Source organism: Pelmatolapia mariae, linkage group LG14 (assembly GCF_036321145.2).
Source record: "Pelmatolapia mariae isolate MD_Pm_ZW linkage group LG14, Pm_UMD_F_2, whole genome shotgun sequence".
NCBI classification, from domain to species: Eukaryota; Metazoa; Chordata; class Actinopteri; order Cichliformes; family Cichlidae; genus Pelmatolapia; species Pelmatolapia mariae.
Window position 1 is genome coordinate 24,716,349 of NC_086239.1, and position 23,042 is coordinate 24,739,390.

At 40.2% G+C, this 23,042-nt stretch overlaps 1 protein-coding gene across 19 annotated transcripts in view; it reads left to right on the forward strand.

The window, feature by feature from the left end:
* LOC134640831 (muscleblind-like protein 1) overlaps positions 1 to 23,042 on the forward strand; it is a 62,968-nt gene that overhangs the window by 23,468 nt on the left and 16,458 nt on the right. For all 19 annotated transcript variants that reach the window (XM_063492809.1, XM_063492807.1, XM_063492822.1 and 16 more), the window contains one exon: positions 18,918 to 19,088. In XM_063492809.1, coding sequence (XP_063348879.1) covers positions 18,918 to 19,088 — 171 coding nt within the window. The remainder of the gene's footprint in view (positions 1 to 18,917; positions 19,089 to 23,042) is intronic.

Consider the following 23,042-nt stretch of genomic DNA (forward strand, 5'->3'; position numbering starts at 1 on the left):
GGGCAAGGGGATAAGGGAAGGACAGGCAGGAGAATGTGGATAGAAAATAGGAGTAAAGGGATGGATGGTGCTAAACGTGGCTTCCCACCCCTGGATAATTTTTCACACCACCCGCCCTTCGGTGCTTTTACAATGCAGGCTAGCAAAGGAAAGGAGGACTTGTAGCAGGAGAAATAGAAAGACGCATGGATAGCTTCCTTAATTTTATCTTCTTTATGTATTGAATCAAGTCTTTCTCAGATTCAGTAAATGCACATTTTATTTTCACATCACAGCCTTGTAAATTCTTACCAGTTGGTCTATGATAATACCTTTATTTATACCTAAACTTCATTCAGCCATTCAGCAATGTCACAAAAATAGGTTTTTGTCAGTGGTGAATAAGGTGGAAAGTTCCATTTACATAACAGAGGATGGACTGATAAAAGCGGACAGGAAATGAGTCAGAGGCAGAGGCTCTTTAGGATTGACCGATATTACAGTGAGACTGACCCTCATGGCCTGGACTCAAGTAACTCAACTAACAAAGAATACGATGTTTGCAAAGACATTAGGAATCTGTCTAGGTACACAGCACAACTTCAAAATGATTTTATTTAGTTTTAATTTGCTATTGGAAGAAGTACTGATAATGTTATGCATTGCTTCTTTACCAGTCTTCAAATGTTTTCAGCCATCATTCTGTTTAGAGGTTGTCTACGATAATACATCAAACAGCATCTACCACTTTGTTCAAATACTCAAAACTCTTCTCTAATAGGTCATTTTTTCAAGTTTTTCAAATGAACCAGACATGTCTACAACCCGAGTTCTCATTTTTAACAGTGAGTTTCTGTGAGTTGGTGTTCACTTTTGAGTGACGTATTGTCGTATTGAAAGATTTCTCCATTCAGCCTGCCAAGCACAGAAGTAGCTTGATGCCATGTCCTGGTGCAGAAACTCTGCAGAAGAGAGTGGTTGCTGAATTCACCTTTAGATGTCATGGCATTGGAGTGACCTTGAATAATCTCTACTCTTAAAATTATTTACATTTAAACAGAAAGAGATGCAGATCCGTTTCAGAAGATTTGAACAAACAATGTATTTTTTTAACTGTTTGAGAGAATGGAAAACAGTGGGATATGCTCTTTCTTTTGTCTCCTGCTGAAGGAATTCAACAGCTTGTTGCTATTAGCAGCTGGACAGAAAGCTGGTTTCACTGCAAGTGAATAAAAAGCAAATCTGGGGGCATTTAAGCTGACGAAATACAATAAACTTACCATTGAACTGTGATGGGAAACAGGTGAGAGTGAGCCAAAAAAGCCAAAGGGGTTCCGCTGAAGTATAACAGACTGGCTACTGATGACTGTGCTAAAATTATCTGACAGCGAGTTGACTTCCTCAGCAATTTCTTCTCATTAAAATTTGTTTTTTAATTGGCCGTTTGATATTTATTGGGTATATAAGTGTTGTAAATTGGCTTTTTTCTATAAGAAGTTTAGAACCCTTTAAAGCTTGTGTGTGTTGAATAGCTACTTTCAAAGTTACCAAATGATACATTGTTGAAAATGTGTTCTATTCTTAAAAATACATTATTTTAACAGGAAACATGAGGAAGTTTAGTTTTGCTCTTTGGGGAGCGGGAGTTTTTATAATCACAATTTCCCTACGAAGATTTTTTTCATCTTGTACGGAATATATTGTTATTCCGTATTTACATGAATTCTAACAAGCCCACTGAGGATGATCAAATTATTTGTTTCAAAGAAAACAACATTACACACACACACACACACACACAAAAACTTCAAAGTCCTCACAGACATATATTAGTAGTTTTTAAAGGAAATTCTGTGGTAAGAAGTGAGCATTAAATGTTGTATAAGTAATGCATTTTCTCTGCCCTTCCCTTATTTATGCTGGTGGAACTTGAGGTTTGGCAGAAAAAAATGTTACATGAAAGATTATGAAGAGAAAAAGTTATATTTAGCTTGAGTGTATTTGTAATTGTTCCTCACCTTTTCACTGAGTAAACTTCAAGGGCATTATGTCCTGAATCTGCAGCCTTTCTTTGCCATGTGGTGAATAAATGTGAAAAACAGCATAGTGCGTGCTGTCAAGTTGTTCTCTCTTTCTTGCACAATTTAATATTTTTCTTTTTATTATTAATAGTTTTGGTTAAGTAAACATACTTGCATGTTACACTGAGCTACAAGTATTTTGGTGGCCTACATTCAAGTTGGTCAAACGTATGGTGTAAATATAGTATATCACAATTTTAACAGTCTGTCAGCAATTTTGTTCTGATGTAATGTTGAATAATGGGCTGTTAGATGATTTATGGTAATTAACCAATCAGGCAGCAGGGGTTTCAATTCTGACTCTTTGTACAAAGCCAGAAAAAACATCTTATAAAGAATGTGTTTATAGAGGGGCGCTGGTTTGATTTAATTTGACTTGCTCATTGTGTTCAAAACTATAGTTGCCAGAAAGAAAAAGGCAAAAGAAAACCAACATAGACAAAGAGAAAGTTCAGCAATGAAAGATCAAACACTGTTTGAAGTCCTGCAATCCTTTTGTCTCAAGTTTTATGGCCAGTGTGGGGTCTGACTTTTATTAGGTAAGGACATATTTAGATTTGGCAATCCAGGGGATGTTCATTTCACACTCGAGCCAAACCCCAGTGATGTGTCACATAAAGCGCAGAAGAACCAGACGGCCTACAGCTGAGCATACAAGTGTCGTTCCTTCCTGGATCTTTTCATTCAGCAGACCATTTGAAGTATATTCTCCAAGATGCTGTTTGTTAGACCCAACGCAGCCAAGTTCTTAACTGAAAGTTTGGCCTGTGAATGTGCTGTTATTGTCTGAGCTTAATAAAGTCCTGCCACTGTTTATGCATATTAAATGTGCCAACACATGTTTTATTTTGCATTCAGGATTATACCAGTGATTCCACGTGTACTTGAGATCTGGTGACTGTATTATTGCAATAACACAGGGAATCCCTTGCTATCATCACACCAATGGTGATGTGTGTTATTACCGCCATAAACACCAGAGTGCCTGTTCAAGTGCATTAAGGAAGTGATAGAGTGGCGCAAGCAACAAGTGAGGTTATTACAATATTTTCTTGTAAAAAGCAAAAGCTTCGTAGGCACTGAAAAAAGCACGAAAGCTCATGTTAATATTTAAAAAAGGTTAGCTGTTATCAGAGTCGCTGGAATGTGGCTGTAGTCTACAACAAGGTCTGATTTCTGCTGAATCCTTACTTAAAAAAACAGACTTTGATGTACCAACCAGTGGGGACTAAAGAAGCACATTCTAATCAAATAGATGGAGTATTATTATGTTTGTTTAAAGTTGCCCAAAGGACCTTAATAATTCAAGCAAGATAGTCAGAGGAAAAAAAGCCCCACTTTCCAGCTTTGGTAAACTCATTATCCTCTGAACCAACAACGCTGATGTATTTGTGTTGTAAAGCTCTAGTGTTTGAATCAATACTGTATGCTTAGTTTGCAATATACAAATATATTTATGCAATGATCACCAGGTGTCCCTGTCACAGTGATCAGTGTTTAAAAGCTACACTCAACAGTCACACATACATCGCCACATTGCAGAGACACACAAGCCAGCAGCATTGGGAAGGTATAGTGACCTACATAGCTATACTGTATACCTCAAAGTCCTTGAAAATGTTTTCAAAAATGTAAGGGGTGAGCAAGAGCGGGCGAGAAGAAAGCAACGAGAACAGATAACAGCAGAATAGGCTAGGCAATATATATTGAGATGAGAGCCCGGCAGAAAACAGAAGTAGAGGTGTGAGCGTGTGTTAGTGTGTAGTCCACAGAGGGATGCAGTATATTGAATAAGAACTCTTTGAAAAGGAAACGTACTCCGACAGAGTTAATCTGCTCTGTATCTGTATTCTCCTGCCATGCTCTTCGCTCTCATCCTCTCCTCTCATTACCTCTGTTAATCTGTCTCTACTCAACCCATCCCGCCCTCCGTCCCTCTTTCTCCCCTTTCTTCTTCTTCTTCTTTTTTTTTTTTACCTTACAGGCATCCCAGACACTTTCATTTCCATTTCACACACAGCGATTTTATCTTTTATCACTTTTCATCATATTTTGGTGAGACATTTGTTTGTCTGGGGCTTTATTAGTTAGACGATGGACAAAATTTAAGCGTCTTTGTTATGTTATCTTTGGCCTTCCGGGGACCAGAGTTATGGTGTAATATTTTTACATAAGTTTTATTCATTTTATATATATATATATTTTTTTTTTTTAATTAGAGTGCAGTTTTTAGTTCGTTTCCAGGCTGTTTGCTCATTTCACTGTAATTACTTCAGTAGTCTACAATCATTATGCTTTTTTGCATATTTAACATATTTTAGTAAACAAGCTTCTTTTTTTGAGTAATCAGTTGCTGGGCAGTCACGGGTGAGCATTGTTAGCAGATGCTGTGTCCTGGCATTTGGGAGCTCCCATTACACTTTGAAAAATTAAGGAAGTGAAAGCTAGTTAGCCTAGATTGCTAAAATTAGCAGTGATTCCCATTAGACCTTACACTCTGTGGCAAAAACACTTATGTCAAGGGCTGCTTAACTGCAGAAAATTAGAGTGAAATAAAATAGACTGTATTTTTTTTTTTACCAAGTAAGTATACAGAACAAGTTACATACCAGAGAGTATTTGCTAATATTTTCTAGCTGATACAAATTTCAGTTTGACCCCAACGTCGCCTTTCGGTCACTGTGGAATCAGTACTTTTATACTTCTGTTTGTTTCTTATGATTTCTGCAGATCCATTTTTATATTGTCTGGTCTTACTAAGCAGGATATACTATATATAATCTTTCACACAGCAGCTATTAACTTTCTCTGGCTATATTCATGGGCAGGTCCTCCCTTGAAACGTCTCCTCTAAATGTCTCTCTGTCCTCAGAGAGGCCACCATTACATCCATCTGTGGATACACTGCATCAGCATAGACGCACGTACGCACACACACACACACACACACACACATCCATCTTTAAACATGCTGCATCAGCATGGAGACATGACACAACAACACCAGAGCCAAAATATATACAAGGGCATTCAGGAATAGCCTCCCAGCTCATGGAAACTTCCCTCTTTCACCTTTTGGCACCCTTCATTTTTCAACTTGTGATCTTTTTGTGCGTATTTCTCTACAAATATGTGTGTCATTCTTCCTGCATTGCGTATGCGTACTTCTGCATGTGTTTTCTTAACAAACTGGAGGGCCCTGGACATTTAGAGAGTCTGAAGGTAATATCAGGATATCTGCGTGCTGAGTCGTGATGTCCCATTGCTATTGCTGCTCCTGCTGCTAGTGCTGTTGTGGATAGAATATCTAATCAGTTATGGCGCGATCCATTCCTGTTAGCCTGTCTCGACTCCCCCCATCCCCGTCCCCCGTCTCACCAAACTAACTCATCGTCTTTCTCCGCGTGTGCTGATCGCTGTCCCTCCTCCACCTCCTCCCCTTTTTTGACCTCACCTCTCGCTATCTTCGGACTCCTTTCAAAGCTCTCCATTTGTAATTCTTTCAGGTTAATGTAATAAAACAAACATTTAAATTAGACTGCAGACAAGTAAGGTGTACGTGGGTGGAGGGTGAAGTAAATGGAGAGTGGAAGCAACAGAACATTAATTCACCCCAGGACAGAGAGTCATCTGCCAACTTGTTTTCCTGCTTCTGTCGATTGGCTGCACCGTAATTCTGCCTACCCCTGTCTTTGCTCCATCTCCGCTTCTCTCTATCCGTCACTGACCCCGCACTCTTCATCCGATTGCACCAGTGCGGGCATCGTGCAGTAACTCTTCTGAAGTGTAATCATTCACTTTCAGGTTCCAACACATAAACACACAAACTGACATGAGCAACAAAGACTTACTCTCGCCTGCAGACACCCACTCACACAATGACACAAGCACACTCGCTGATCTCAGTAAAGCACAAAGGGTCCTGAAAAATAATAAGTATTCACCTCAGGTAGGTGATCACGATAGAGTGGCTTTGGTGCCTGGTTAATGATATTGCAGGCTAGAGCAGGCAGGAAACTGGAGGCTGGGCAAGTCTCACGCTGTTGTGTCATTGGACATTTTGAAGCGATTATGTGTCGTCATGGAAGCCACGGCAGGATAGCTTGCAAATCACAACGCATTGGAACAGAGAAATTAGAATGGGTCAGGAGAGCGTTTGGATGATCAAAGTGGAAACAAAGGCAGACGTGTTGTGCGGGCAGTCTGCAGCACTGCTTCCAATAAGAGGCTGATAGTTGTGGTGTTGTGTGAAACCAAACTGGATTGAAATGAATGTCTCCACACGACAAACTGTTGTGTCTTTGAAAATAGTTTTTCATCTACAGTACTGTGCATTTTTTGGGAAAATGAGAAATAGGTGCAGTGATTGAAACAAACTACTTTTAGCTGCTCCCGGGTCACATGAAACATGTAAAAACACAGATTAAGACATAGTATATAAGGCAAAAACAGAGGTTATACAATTTTAACAAGTCAATATTTGGTGTGAACAGTTTTATTCTCCAGTTGTGTAGTAGTTAACACATTCTTTTAGCAAGAGAAAGGTCTCTGCTTCGATTTTAGCTGGAGACACACATGCCCCTTGGGGTTGTGTCAGGAAGGGCATCTGGCATATAAACTGAAATCAAACATGCAGAGCTACCTGCTGTGGTGTTCCCTTGTGGCAAGCAAGCAGTTGAAAGTAGCTTAGACTTCAACACATCCTGAACTCTTTTAGCAAAGCTTTCTCATTTTCCAGGCTTCTTGAAGGACATTCAAACCTCCTCTTTGGATGTTGGCTGCCTTTTATTTCATTCTAGGGTCAAGATGATCCCACAGTGCTTCAATAATGTTGAGGTTCTGGGGAGGCCATCCCGTAACTCATAGTGTTCCCTTATATGTTTTTCTATCATGGTTTGCAAACATGCATGCATGGCATTATGTTTGGGATCATTGACATTATTAACATTTTACTTCTAAACAGCTGGTGTTAACATTGAGCCCATGCTGCATACTGTTGCTCTCTTATTGTTACGCTTAGGGAGTATAGACTCTTTGCATTTGATTACAGGATGAAAACAAAACAGTGTCTTGGCTAATTAGGCTAATTGCTAAAAACGTCAAAGCCTTGCTGAAAGACAAGAAATGTATTTGTGTAAGCAAACCTCGGATCCTAACAATCAGTATTGATATCAAAAAAATACTTATAAAAACAACATATGCATTACTCATTAAAAAGGTATTTTTTTATTGTTATTCATATTATTATTATTTTCACAAACATTTGACAAAAAGCTAATGGTTAACATCCTTAATGTTAAGACATATTAAATTAGAAATGGTTAAGCCTGATATTTTGAAGGGATTTACTGACCAGCTACGCTTGGTGAGTACTCTTAGCAGAACCAAACCTTAGCTGCGCTCTCTGTACAACCTTCAGTTCTGAAATACAACAAGGACTTTTAAACACAACATTTACATTAAACAGCATGGATATTAATTAGGGTTTTATTTTTTCACCTTCTAAAAAGGCCAACTGAGCAACACATTTGAAAAATAACTAAATTATTGGTACAAGAACTGAATGGCAAGATACAAGAGGTATGAAAAACTGCCTCTAAAGTTTCCTAAAAAAAATGTTTGCAGATATCCAGTTTCTTAGCCATGAAGTCCAGCCGGATTAATGCAACTAAGAAAAAATATTTACAGCAGCTGCATGCGCATTTTGCTGAACATGTTAAACATACTTCTGTGCTAGATTTGTAATTTGTTTAAGTGCTACGATCATGTATTCCTGCCAAATGACCTCCATTCCCAATGGAGCGCAGTAAACAAGATTCAGCTGAGTATGATTACTGTCTTTGGCGTCTGTCATTGGCGTGTTTGTCGGGGGGTTTTTTTGTTTTTGTTTTTTTGCCCCGCAGTTATAAACATGCATTCATGAATTTACTCATTGCCCTCATCACTCCTTCCTTTAATTAGAAAATAATCAGAGTTGGATGAGAGCTTCATTAAATCTCATCCTTGAGAGCCGTCAGCCACAAACACAGGAGTGGGATATTCATCACGCTTATGAAAAGAACTCGGATTCCTCCCCTCACTTTGTTTTCTTTGCTCAGAGATAGAGTGTTGGTTGGGAGGACAGCGTCAGCAGACTTAGAGGAGTGACCAAGCGATCAAGTCAGAGAAAGAAAGGGTTTTAATGGAAGGGAATGAAGAGGGTGGGAGGGAAGTATAGAAAGTGAAAGAGTAGGGAAAAGAGGAGGAGAAAATGTGTGTGAGAGAGAGAGATCGTTAGAGAAGTGCTAATTAACAGAAACCACACTGTTTATCAGCACTTTGTCGCCATGCAGTATTGATCCTTCATGACCATTATGGAGCGGATGTTTGGCTGCTTTCTGCACGGCTTTTCTCGCTTTTTCTTCCTACAAAGACTAATACATCAACTTTGACTCACCCTCTTACGGCAACCTGCAAAACCCACCCGGAAACATGCAACTCATGCAAACCTGAGCAAATGAACACATGAAATGAAATAAAACAAGTAAACGATGACAAATAAAACAAGGTGAGATGACACAATGAGACAGTGTCCAATTTCCAGTTGCATCATCGTGACATAAAAGACCCCGAGAGTGTAATCCCTGCAGAGACACGGATGAGGCACGAGGGTGGCGTCAGAAAGGAAAAGAGACTGTGTAGCAACGAAATAAAGTGAAAGACAATGAAAGAGTGATGGACAGAAATCAAATTATGTCACATGGACAATGATGGACAGGTCGAGAAAAGGGAAGTGCAGGAAGATGGTGTACAGATGGAAGGAAAGCAATAACAGAGAAAGGGAGTGCGGAAGTGAACGGGAGTGGTGCCAGTCGGCTCTTCGGCATGTGCAATATTGAAGAATGTCTGTAATATCCCTTTATTGTTATAGTGCATGTTGCAGGGCTTGCTGTTAGACATTGTGATTCTTCAGGAGGCTTTAACTGGATTACATCGGTATCAGGCTCAGCCATCAGAAGGGCTACAGCAGCTGTGTTGTGTTGGGTCTGCCGACAGCTTGCTGTCTGTCACCGCAGTGTCTATCACCGCAGCTTCCCTGCTGGTATTTTAAGTCTAGACTGGACTACATGTCCTCACAAATATTTGATCTGAATGACATCTAGAGCGCAGTCAGATCCTTATTTTCTCAAGCAAGCTTTTTCATGTAAGCTCCTGTATAAATTCTGTTCAGTTTTAGCCCGAATTTGTTCATACTTTTTTCTTTCTAATTGGCTTTGTTGATGGACAACATTACGTTTTGCTACTACAGCGGGATACAATACGTGGCAGTGGCAGCTCTGACGAGATGAGTCCATTGTGAGAGAGGCTTAGAGAAGGTGATCACCCTGTCCAGCGTTTCCCCGCTCTTTGCTGAAGTGGTACAAGCCGACTTTGATCAATGTGGATCGATGTGGATGAGTGTGCAGCCGGAAGGCGCTATGTGAAGACGGAGGGGGGTGATGGCCCTTTGCTCTGTCGTGCACAGTGTGTGTGGGAGAGAATTAAGACACATTGTGTCATGCTTTTCTACATGATATATCACCCCAACAGAATACATCCTTAACCCGTGACTCCATCTCAGTCTTCGTTTCTATTCTTTCTGCCCATCTTTTACTTTTGCTCCCTTTTGGCTCTTTATAGGAAAAAGACACTCTGTGCCGAATGCTCCTTTCCTGTAGAGAAGACAAGATTCTGAGGGGGGGGAAAGACGCCTATTTATCAGTTTTTTAAACAAATCTTACTTTTGTTCCGAGTGCTCTTGGGTAGTGCACATGGGAAACGGGTAACTTCATCATGAAACCATCATGGAAATAGAAGGATCTTGCACTGAATAGCTAATTCCTTTTTACTGTTGTGCTTATTTTCTTTTTCTTTTCCCCCAACAATGCCAAAACTCGTCATGTATCCCAAAGGCTTCAGTTTAAGGATTTCCAGCTCTGCAGTTGTTGATGATACAAAGGATTACATGCTGTATTACTGTTGTTTCCTTTGTACTTCCCTTCTATTATTAATATAATCTTTGGAGAAAAGCATTTGGCTATGCTCCTCGAGTGTGTGTGCTTTAAGAATGCCCGTGCATCATTTTGTGTGTGCTTGCAGTGGGTATATCATCACTCTGTGGAGTAATGAATGCTAATCCTCTCTTATCTGCTTTAACCTCAAGGCAATGACACTAGCTGCTGATGCCAGTACAGTGACACCCTTTGTTGAAGGAGTATGTGTGAGCGTGAATGAAGATGTGCCACACATGGATGTAAGAAGAGATGTCTCTACTAGCATTTGACAACTTGCCCTCAGTTTTTCACACTCTGAAGCTTTAGGGTGTGGTCTTGTGATTATCTGCCATGTCCCCCATGACTCATCAGAAGAGCTGAATAAAACATTCCAGCCAGCTGACTTTACTGCATCTGATCCTGACTCATAAAAAAAGAACAGTCATTTGATATTAAGGCCTTCTTCAGGTCATTATGCAGAGAAGGCATCGAACTGTTTTTCTTGCTCTCCAGCGACCAGGTCAAATGCAGTTTTCACTGGCTGAGAGCAGCGCTCTCTGTTGCCCGTCTCCTGTTGCCAACAGCATCTTTTGTTTTCACTTCGGAGCCACTTTATGTAGCTGCTAAAGATCACAGCACAAACCAAAGGCAGCTGCCAGTCTTTGTCAGCAAGCATCTTTTGTTCATTTACAAGGACAACTCCATCTTTTTTCCTTTTTTTCCCCGCCGGCTCACTCTGGCTTTCTTTTTTTTTTGTGATCAACATTTTATTGATTTAAAACGGGGTTGGGGGGGGGGGGGGGGGGATACAGACATATACAGCACAATCGGAAACTGCAGTAGCACAGCAAACACTGGTCACAAGGCACAGGGACAGCAAAAAAAAACAAAAAAAAAAACACAAGAACACAAAGTCATAACCAGTCAGTGCCTCTTCCAGGAGATAACTTTGGATGAGAAGATTTTCCAAGCTTCAACAGTCATGGGTCGAGCTTTATTCAATTTTGCTGTGGTATGTTCAAGATTAATAACATGGATAAGACATCGTATCCAGAACGATTCCATACAAATGTCAGGACTGAACCAATGCTTTGTAATAGTCTTCTTTGCGGATGTGAAACCAACTCTGGCTTTCTTGAAATAGAGTCATAAGCAAACAATTAAAAAAAAAACCTCTTTAGCCCACCTCTTAATGAACATTTAATGACAATAAGTGCAAAGCAATTTAAGCAGAGTGAAAATTGATGGAGAGCAAGATATGAAAAGAGGGGGAAGGTTTAGATGAAGAAAATTCAAAAAAAGAACAGAGGTCTGCCCCCAGCAGCCAGTGACGCCCATACAGTATAACGAGCGTTACAAAGATGGGCAGGAAATAATTAGGTCTAAAAGCTGTTGAATCCTGTCTGCCTGTTCAACAGTCTTCCATTAAGCCTGTTTTAATGGGTCTGCTCTTTGCCTGCCTTTTTGGCAGAGTGAATGGGAGATAAAACTGAATTAGACTAAACTTTAAAGATTGTGAATAGGGAACGCTCAGACAGAGAGTGAAGGAGAGATAAAGGCCGAGAGAAAAAGATGAACGGATAGAGGATGGAGGAAGAGGGTTAATTGAAAGAGAAATAGAGAAGAAGGGCCAGATCTCAGGGGCTGTGGGGTGGTCTCTCTCGCCTCTCTCTGCATTGCTGTCTATATGTGTGTATATGTGTTTGAAAATGTGTGTATTTGTGTGTCTGAGGGGAGATAGTGTTGTAGACTAAATGAGAACAAAGCTAATTAGGGACTTTGCCTTACCCAACTCTACGATGAGCCAGGACAACACTTCCCACCTATAATGCAGCCGAGAGGGTCAGACGCCACAGAGACTTTTTTTATTTGAACGTTTTCATTCCGCATTTTAAAGCAGATTCTATAACCAAGTGAAAATAAAATGAAGAAGTCTGAGCTGTGTGACTTTAGTAAAAGGAGCATAGTGAGCAAAGATGAAAAAAGGCTCTGTTGCTGACTTGGTCACTTTGACATTTCATTTAATCCTTTTTTATTTCTTGGGTGCTAATACTGACTTTTTTAACCATGCTGGTGTTCACTTTCAGACCAGTCAGCAGCAGATACAGAAGGTATGCCTTATCCTGATTTGCCCGGCCTCAAGGGAGTCTAATGATTACATGGTATACACTCTCTGAACCAATTCCAGTGCACTCCTTTAGTTGTCGGGTGGCCCACTGTGAAATAAGTCAGTACTGGTGGTAAAATAGCAATGCCACTGTAATTCCTCAGACATTTCTGTCCACTTCATGTGATTTCAGCAAGTGCCTGTTTCTTGATCATCTGTTTGGAGACTTTCATTCATTTCCTCACAGCAAAATGGAAAGAATTTCAAAATCTGTCCTGCATGGGATCTGTTTTTTTTTTTTTTCACAATTAAATCCAGACAATCTTAACAAAAATATCCTACCATATCCTAATTCTGGGCTTTTATCATTAATTTTTGATATTTTGATTGATGTGATTTAGCCAGTGTATTCAGAGCAAATAAAAGAAGCACTGGGATTTGTTAGTTTGAGCTCTCTCTGTATCTTACCTTGAAAAAGGACTGATTAATGCAGAGCGTAATATTAATTAAAAAAAAAAGGAGAATGATAGCCAGTAATAAATGAATCAAAATGTCAAATGCTCCTTTGACATGAGCTACTTGAGGTAGATATGTCCATCATGTATGGTAATAGATACAAACTCAGAGCAGTTCAGCTCAGCAGCAGCAGAGTGTTGTCATTAGCCACGGGGGCTAATGATTTTGCCCCGTCATTAACTTCCTGTGCTAATGATTTTGTACCAACGTCCACCCAAAACATGCTAACACTCTGTGTGCTATTGGGCAATGTAATTGGTGTTTTGGCTAATTGAGCACTGCAGCTAAAAGCTTTCCTCGGATTCTACGTCAGCCGTGACGTTCGGCAGTATTCGTCCGCTGTTATGTTCCATTACTAGTTTCTACCAGGTGTGTTGCGTCACCTCGTCTATCATTGTCTGTGATTCTTTTGTCCACACGTCTATCTTTGTCGTTGTCTCAACGGCTTATCCCTCTGCCCAGTTAAATGAGATTTTAAGGTCATTAACTGATCCAGGCTAATATACTAATGCACCTGGGGTGTTCCAGATTTAATAAATGATTGGAACGAGATAATGAGACTTATATAGCCGGCTGGTATTAGCTATGGAACAGGGAGAGGTGGAAAAAGGGAAGGCAATGAACACAGGATGTTTTCTTGTCTCCGAAAAACATGTTTGTCATCGGGTTTACCTACTAACATACTGCTTGATTTGCCAGTGGTTTGCAGCTGAACTGTATTGCTTAATAAAAATTCTGTTTTAGAGTGTGTACGTGTGTCTGTGTGTGCGGGGTGTATGTGTGCACGTACTTCTGTGTGTTATTGGCTTGTCTGGCAGCACTCTGAGTCCTCAGACAGGCTGTTCTTTGTACCGTATCTGATGTCATATTTTGTCTGACGTATGCTTGCCAACAGGAACCTTTGGTCAGGAAAGCACATGCCCCAGAGTGCGTGTCTGCGTGTGCGTGTGAGCTTGTGTATTCTCACTACAGCCCTCAACCAGACGGCACTTTCTTGATTGATGCTTGTCTTCGGGAGCAGGAGGGAAAGGCAGTTCCACTGGGAGAGAATTAATAATGCAAAGGGACTTGGAACGGTGGCTGTCCATACTTGAGCTCTACAGTTGTCACACTGGTCACGGTGTTCACTGTGCAGCCGTGGTTTGAGGGGAGCTCAGGCACACCGAGAGGAGAGACAGAGTGAAAATGCGGAAAAGATCAGAGGCTGTTGGATTATGTGTGGTTAAGTTGGAATGAGTCATTCTGGATGGGTAGATTAAAAGATCATTCAGAATCAGTGTGTGATTACGGGAGTGAATGCGCAGAAGGACTTTGTGGAAAGCAATGTGCCATTCAGCCCTTTGGAGGATATACTGTAGATACATGCCAACAAAGGCAGAGCCGAAATCACTTGCACAGGCCACTTTGATTAATATTAATATGAAAAGCACACTCTGCATCTGTGTCTCTGTCTGTCTCACTCCCTTTTGCTTTTCTGTAGCTCTCTCTGACTGTCTGCCTTCTACTTCTTCTGTTCTTGTCTTTGCCTCTGTTGCCAATCTCTGAGAGGAGTTCTGCCACAGGTTTTATTCACTGGAATTCCTCAGGCACATCTTTCAGAGAGCTGTCAAAGCACCGCAGGCAACAAGTAAGACCGTCATTGCGAGTTTCAGATCACAGTGCCCCAAAACATTTACATGTACGCAAAAATAGTGATTTGATGACTTTGTAAACATGTGGGTCAGTGTCTTGACCCTTGATCCCTTTATGTATATAATACATTTTAAGTCCAATTAAATTTTATTTATATAGTGCAAAATCACAACAGCAGTCGCTTCAAGACACTTTATATTTGAAGGTAAAACCTCTACAATAAAATGATCAAACGATTCACTTTGAGCAAACGTTTGGCAACAAAGGGGAGAAAAATCTCCCTTTTAACAGGAAGAAACCTCAGAACCAGGGGATGATGGGAGCGAGACATGACAAAAAATACACTTACATTTGATGATAAAATAAAGCAGCAGTTAAAAAAAACATATTGACAGTAGTTACTGCTATGGAATAGTAGTATTAATAGTACAGCAACAACAACAACTACTACTACTACTACTACAGCAGTAATAGTTTATATAATTCCTGAAATTAAATTGTTTTATTCTTTCTTATAAATACATGACATACTTATTAGGAAAAAACAAAAAGCAGATGATTAACAATTCTGTGCCCCACAAGTCACAACCAAGGGTCTCCTTAAGATTAAAGATTTCAGAATAAAATAAAAATCTTTTGATATCCACTCACTTATCTATCACTGTATGCTGACACAAATTGATATGTTAATCTTTGTACCGGCTTCAGTCACAGAATTATTACAATGGTGTGCAATAAACTTGCGATCTTGAAATGCCTTGAAATGGCCATGTTAAAGTTAGGGACCTGGTCTATGACGACTCACAGTCATGTGCCGTTTTCAGAGAGAATTTGGTACGTCAAGACGGTGATAAAACAACAGAGACAGTCAGTCTGCTGACTGCCTCTGTTGCTCTAAAACTACATAGGTACTTGGCAGCCATGCTATTATATAGGAATATAACCAGAACTTAAACACCTTGCATTTAAATGAATTAAGTCCGCTGTTGCAAAGAGACTCATCACAGACGAGTTTTGCTCATCTGGGCAGATTGATTGGAATCTGGTAACAATTTGTTGCATTTATTAAGTTAGCAAGCAATTTAGTAAGCAATTATTTGTAAAAATTTTCCAATCTGTGTGAGAGGGACTGCAGTTTCTACAAGGATTGCGACTGCACCTTGCAACCGAAGGTGGTTGCCCAGACGTCGAGGATGTTGCACTGTCGACCAAAACTCAGATTTTCTGGGTTAAACTCACAATCTGGAAATCAATCAGTTTATCTACTGACTTATAACTTATTATTACTTATGACTTATTGCCTCTGTGGGTTTCAGAAACTCTCAGTGTAGCTGTCGATCATCTTGGCCAAGACTTCCTTGTTACTTACTGTGGCGGAGCTGGCTCAGCTGTAGGGGAGGTTTGGTACTGTGAGCTCAAGGGGCAGTGTCAGGGAGGTTGGAGGGACAGGTGTGCATGATAAAGCTAATGAGATTTCTCCCCTTTATATAGTGAAGCTGGAAACCAGCTGGAAAGTTGGTACTGGGTGCCGAACCAGAATAACCTGCATGTGTGGAACTATAATAAACACGGGAGAAATCTGGTTTAATGAGGCTAAGGTGATTTTTAAGAACAGATTGCTCTATTCTCCATACACCTTAAGAGTGAAAAGTGATTTCCTGTCTTTAAAGTGCTAACCATTTAACTATTCTTTGCTGCAAATATTGGGAAGGTAAATTGGTTCAAGTGTTAGAATCTGGATTTGAGGAATAGCTACCTCCATTATTTGGAGAGTGAACCAAACATGTGAAACTTTCTTAATTCTTAAGAAGAAAGAATGGGGCAGGGAGTTGCAGAGAACTGGACCTGAAGAATGGACAGAAGAAGAGACAAAAATAAGATGAGAGGAGAAGAAGAGTCTTGAGAGACAGATGCTGGCAGTCTGTTAGCATATTAACGTCTCCATGGAGGACAGGCAGACAGGTGAAAAGGCACAGGAGAGAAGCCAAAACATTAACATCACAGACAATGATTGGCAAGGACCTCGGGCTCATGCATGGCATTGTTCAGAGAACAACAACGCTGCTATAGATAATGGGCCTGCTGGTGAAAATAGAGGGGGATGAATATATCAGGGTGCTGACCTTTCTGAATGTAGCCAATAAACGATAATTCAGATTCTGTCTTCATCAGGATCCACGTAATTTGCTGATATTGTTCATCTTCGTGAAAGAAAATGCCTTTTTCGAAAACATAACCTAAGAATTTTGTCCATGTTATTTTGAAAATAACACTGTTTGACTGCAGTGACGATTGAGTGGCGCCAGTTAAAAGCACCAGAATGTCAAGTAGTTGTTTTTTATATAAATATTTCGATAAAAAACTGGCAACATGAGATCATCTACATTCTTGCTCGTCATAGAAAAGCACTTCCACCACCTGTTTACCAGAAGCTTAAACTTTTTCTTTTGTAAAAACCTTTACAAAAGTTTCTTATTCTTGAAGTAATTATTTTGCAGCTTATTCCCAGTATGGCTTGTTAAAATGCGTAAGTGTTTAAAACCTTTTGAGCTTTGACCACTAAAAACTGATGCAGGGAACCCCGCTGAAAAAGAGCTTACATAAATTACAGCCCTCAGATAGAGCTGTAATTTATGTAATTGAGGGGCCGCATTGTCACAGTTGATTGCACACACACACACACACACACACACACACACACACACACACACACACACACACACACACACACACACACACACACACACGCGGCTGGATTTGACATGCTTGAGTCCAGAGGGAATGTACCCTGAAAATCAAAAGACATTAACCAATTAACACTGATCAATAGTTTACAGCCACATAGGGATGTACCGGGAGGGATGACTTGGAGCATTGTCAATGTGTGCCTTTGGGCCAATGATCAGGCTGGGAATACTATTCCTCACAGCTTTTAGCCAATCAAAATGCTGGATGAAGTCTTGACATTCTGCTGCTCTCCAATGCAAAGTAGCTTTCATGCTGTAGCTAGGCAGAATAAATGGGAGAGAGGCAGAGACAGAGCAAGACCAGGAAGTGAAAGGAGGAGAAAGAAGAGAGGTGTTAAGCATAAAGCCAGAGTGGGAGAGTGTATGTGTTAGGCTGTGAAGGAAGGTGTCATAGTAGGCCACAGTGAGCAGCAGGTAATCTCACTGAGATAAGCAGTTGCATGACAGCCAACCTTTAATTCCCCATGGGAGGGGACACTGTGGAGTTGTCGCAGGGCTGGTTTCCCAATCCCCCTGGAAAAAGATTTACATAAAGCAGTAATGGGAATAGATGGATTGAGGATGCATTTTGATGAGGTGGTTGAAGCACAAGAAGAAGAGAGAGAGAGAAGCTGACAAAGGCAAGGAGTAGTACAAATGCTGCACACATACATGAATATATACACAGATCACAGCAGTACGTCGGCACTTGCGCTGCTCTGTATTCATGATGAGGAGAGCAAATATCAGCACGGGGCTCAGGATGTATGGGGATTGATGTGAAAGGGAGAGAATGAGGGAGAAAGGGGGAGTGAAAGAGAGGTGGAGATATCTAAGATATTACACCTAGCCAGGGGAGTGTTCAGTGGAGCAGGCATTATGAGAGTGTAAATTACATTCTCTCCTCCCTTTGGGCTGCTGGCTGCAGGATGAATATAAGCACCCACAGCAGTGAGTCCGCACAGACACAGACCACAGTCTCTAGCATAGTAGCATAATACAGCATTAGATTGCCATAATGTGTTTATGTTTCGTGTCACAGGAGTCCCCAATCACGTATCGATCCTGCATCAGTTCTCCCGCCTCATCTTTACTGAAATTATGTCCGATATTGACACGTGGCTCATTTGTTTGAATTGAGTGGAGATCAATGGTGATTCGCAGGGCTTTGTAAAACATCGAGCATCAAGTTGAACAGCTTCTTAGGTGGTAGGATGGAGGAGACTGGGGAGCTTTTGCTAATTTAGATTCCCAAAACAAATTTTCTTTGGGGTTAGACCAACAATGCCGAATCAATTCAACGCAATTGTTTTTACTTTTAAAATTAGACTTAATTTAAAGATGTTATTTCAGCATTGAAGAAATTATGATCACAAAGTTCGTGATTTTGATCAAATAATAAACAAATGAAACCAAAAAAATAATTTCCAGACAATGAAGTGTTCCTTTTATCACAGGCACACGGCAACATTGTGTTTGTTGAATGTTTGCTTTGTGTAAAACAATCTCTTAGAAAGAGCAGATAGACAGTTAATCCTCTTTATCTCTGCTCTTGGAGCTAATTTGTCTCCCAATGGACCTTGAGAAAATAGAGAAGGTGGTAAGCCTACATCTTCTGCAGAACTGATTGGTCTGCTTTATGGCAAAAAGAGTGGCAGGCCCAGATGTCAAGGATGTGAGGTCAGCGCCGGTAAAATAGGAGGGCAGCGACTTAATTCAAGGCTCATTACTTCTATACATTAGGCTGTGGTTAAAGGGAACAGTATTCTAATCCACCACTTCCCATGTCTCTGTCTTCCCCACCCCCCTCCCTTGATTTTGCCCTCCTTGTCTCCTCCTTTCTCTTCGTCTCTCATCCCATCAGGGCCGCTGTTCCAGAGAGAACTGTAAGTACCTGCATCCTCCTCCTCACCTAAAGACCCAGCTGGAGATCAATGGAAGAAACAACCTCATCCAGCAGAAAAACATGGCCATGCTGGCCCAGCAGATGCAGCTTGCTAACGCCATGATGCCCGGCACACAGCTACAACCAGTGGTGAGTAGTCACTCACCAGACAGTTCACCAGACAGTTTATTAGGTACACCTGTTCAACTGCCCATTAACAAAAATGTCTAATCAGCCAATCACATAGCAGCAACTGAGTGCATTTTGACATGTAGACATGGTCAAAAGTCAGTTTTCCATTAGTACCTACTCAGATCGACTTGGAACGGTTCGCCACGTTTTCAGGGTTTTCGTCAATATATTGTAGACGAGACAAGACGAAGACGTGCAAGATGCAAAATCTGCAAATATAGTATAATTTAGATGTGTGTTCATTAACTATGTGACTGAGTGTGCAAATAAGCATATTGTTCCCAGGTCCAGTTTGTAGTGGATTTGTGTAAGTTTTTTTTTGTTTTTGAGTCTACATTGTATTGTAAGGTGTTTTGTAAAAGTGTTTGTGTTTGTCAGTCCTTTGGTGGTAATGAGTTGAGGGCTCTGTTTGGCCCATATCCATTTAGATGGATTTTATGTCCACTAGTCTGTGTCAAAATGGTGGTTTTAGTGAATTTTGAAACTGTGTAACTGCACATGTGATGTCAGTGTGAATTTTTTATGGGACAGTAGTGACAGCTCAAAGGAGACCTGACACTGTCACGAGAGCTGCGTTCCCACCATATTTGCCCAGGTTCCTGTAGAGGGCCCGAAATGTAACATCAGCACCAGCACCGCCGCCCTCTGAAAACCATTATTTCCTGTGGTTTGTACCGTGCATGAATGGTTTGGCAAGGTGCAATGCAAACATGCTGTCTCGGAAGCTTCTGCATTGACATGACCAGTAGTAACAAAGAATGATGGGAAGCAGACACACATACTCTATATGAAGACAGTGAGCAGGCACAAAAAAATTACACAGTACAGATTTAGCACAGTGGCCAGCACAATATAAACTTTGGCTCGATCGAGTGTCAGTGCAGCACATACTGCTTACCACTCTACAGAGCTTAACAAATTTATTAGACGACTTGTCATTAAAACAACAAAAAAACACAAATATTTCAGAAAGCTGTCTTGTTTTATTGGTATTTATTGAACAGCTAACAAACTGAATTCACATTTTAGACCCAAATAGTCGGCACACTGGACTTCCCTCTGAGAAGTCAGAAATTAATCAAGCATAACATACATTTTTGTTTGTCCAGCAAGTAAATAATTGAAATGTTGCATCTTAATCTTAATTAATGACATTCTAGTTATTTTTTCAACTCTTTTGTAAAACATTAAATTTGAAAATGTATGGATAACAGCAGCAATTATATTTTAACATTAGGAGCATAGTTTTGATTAGCTGATGTTTACTGGTGGAATAATCATTACAGAAACAATGATAGCAGTGATTTTGGTAATTTGGTAATTATGCTTTGTAATTAAGATCATCTGTGACACAGACTTTATACTGGGTGTTCTGATAATTTGTTAAGCACTGTATGTGAAATAGCACAAGATCGATCAGACATGACGCTCGTAAGGACTAGAATCCATGCCGAGTTCACAGGGTGCCTTGACACAGACAAAAGATACACACAATTTCAACTAAAAACACCTGCAATACAACAAAATAATCTAAAAATAAAAAAGATTAGAATCTATTTATTCTGAGGTAACTGAACTACCGGAAACAGATCAAAAGTGGGATTAGGGGATTCCTAATATTATATAAGCACCTGAGCTGCCATTTCAGTGAGTATAGGAAAAACAGTCACACATGTATTCTACATGTACACATACACAAAGTTTCCTACCACTGCTGTGAATGCACAGACTAATTTGCAATAAGCAATTTTGTGTGCTTTGTCATCTAACGGTTTATTATTGCTAAATTAACATTCATAATTATACTTGGTAATTTCCTAGGATTTGCTTAATGACAACAATAAAGACAGTGTTTATAGGTTTAGTGGTTATACGTGGTTATATAATAAATCCCAGCAGTTCCAGAATGTTCTTGCCAGTTTCGCATTCAACAAAACAAATACATTCCAAATAGGACCATATTACAAAGGTGTGAAGTATAAATAGTGTGTAAGGGTTAATAAAGAAGTTTTTTTTTCCTGATTTTAAACCCCCCTAAAAATAATATTTATAGCATTTGTCCAATGTAAACCGATCATAAGGGCAATCATATGATCAGCACTCGGGCTGATCATAGGACTGCCAGTGGGTAGGGTTGTTTGTCTGTTTAGTGTTCTTCAAATGAACTTGAAAAACATGAAAGCCATGAAAAACAGTTCTGTGACTGAGTTTGAAAAAAATGTTTAGCTTAAAGAGAATTGACAGAATTAGTTAATTTGATGAAAGTTTATTCTTACTTTTCCTTTCGTTTGTACATTGCATAATATAGAAAACTAAAAAACTAGTAACTGCTTTACAAAACTAGTAAGTTAACCTTTATTTTGGTCATTTATGTTTAGCAAATCAGAATGGATTAAATAGGCAGTTGGGTTAGGTTCTAACTATGGATGGGTGGATGGATGGATGGATAGCCAGTCCTGGTATAAGGCAATGAAGGGAATTATTTTAAATGATTAGCAGCACATCCATAAAGCCGTATAACATACACACACAGCAAACTGAGTTAAGATGTTGCTCTATATATGCGCAGCATGCTCCAAGGATGTTCAAGGTGATAGCCACAGCCCCGTTCAGCCAAATGAATCCTTCCATGACCGATCCAGAGACCTTACAGAAACAATGAGAACTGCCAGTCAGGCTTGAAGTAATTCCTCTATCATCTCCACTGTCCCTTTATGTTTAAGTGAGAGCACTGGAGTGAATTTGTCTAACACTATTCAAAGGAGTTCAAAAGATTCTGTATGCTTGGACGCACATCTGCAAGTGCACACTTAGCTGATGGCTTATCAACCCTATCTAGAAAAGAGAGGCTGAGTTGAGAGCCCCATTGGGAGGGATGGGGTTTAAAGAAGTATAGATCTCCCTGGAACTGCAAAGCCTTCCTTTCTGTTTATGTCATGGGGAGAGAGAAAGCAAGACGAGAGAAGAAGCAGGAAGACAAGCTGACAAAGAAGGACACAGCAGAAGAAGAAAGGGAGAAGGGAATGCAGCCGAAATAGATAAATGGGCAGGGTAAGACAGGTAGGTAAAGTGAAGGAGATAGGATGACAGCAGTGAGGAGAGATGGCTTTAGACCTCCACTACAAAGAAAAGTCAAGAAAATAGAGCATGTTCTGTGCACAGGGATCAAAGGGTAAAACCGGGTACTTACCTTTCTAGGAATCAGACTTTATTCTTCCTAACCTCACCTTGTGTTTGTAGCTCAGTCTCCTTCTTCCACCCTTAGTATCTCTACCACATTTTATTTCCCCCTTTATTTTCTTTTATCTGCAGCTATCCATCCTTCCTCAGTGTATGTAGGTAACCTACTTTAATTTCATGCATTGGACCATGAACACAGTGAAGTGGTTAGGGTCTGTCACATCTGGTTGTCACTCACTCACAGTAGGAAAGGACCTGTTTAGTACAGATCCTCTTTGAAAATAAAATAAGTCAAAGCATGAAAGCCACAATCCAATGACATTCCAGTGGTGGGGTGTAATTGGCCACATCTCTGTGTTTAAATATTTAGGAGCTGAAGTTATGGCTCATGTGGCAAAGTGTTTGCACTACAACAAAGAAAGGTCAAACTAGGTCAGTGCGTCTGACGTACAAATCTTAGAATATTCAAATCTGAATTTAAACTTGTTTAAAAAGTCCATTATAATCAGTTCAGTGGCTAATTGGTAAAACCACAATTTAGATAAATAAAGTTGTGCAATGACTGTTACGTCACATTTTACCGTCATGATCATTTTAATTGTAGTGGGGACTTTTCAGCAAAACTTAACTTTAGGTTTTCCACCGTTATGCAAAAAACAACAACAGCAAACATGCACCAGAAAAAGAGGGGATAAGACATTTTACTGGGAATAGTGAAAACAAATACTGCTG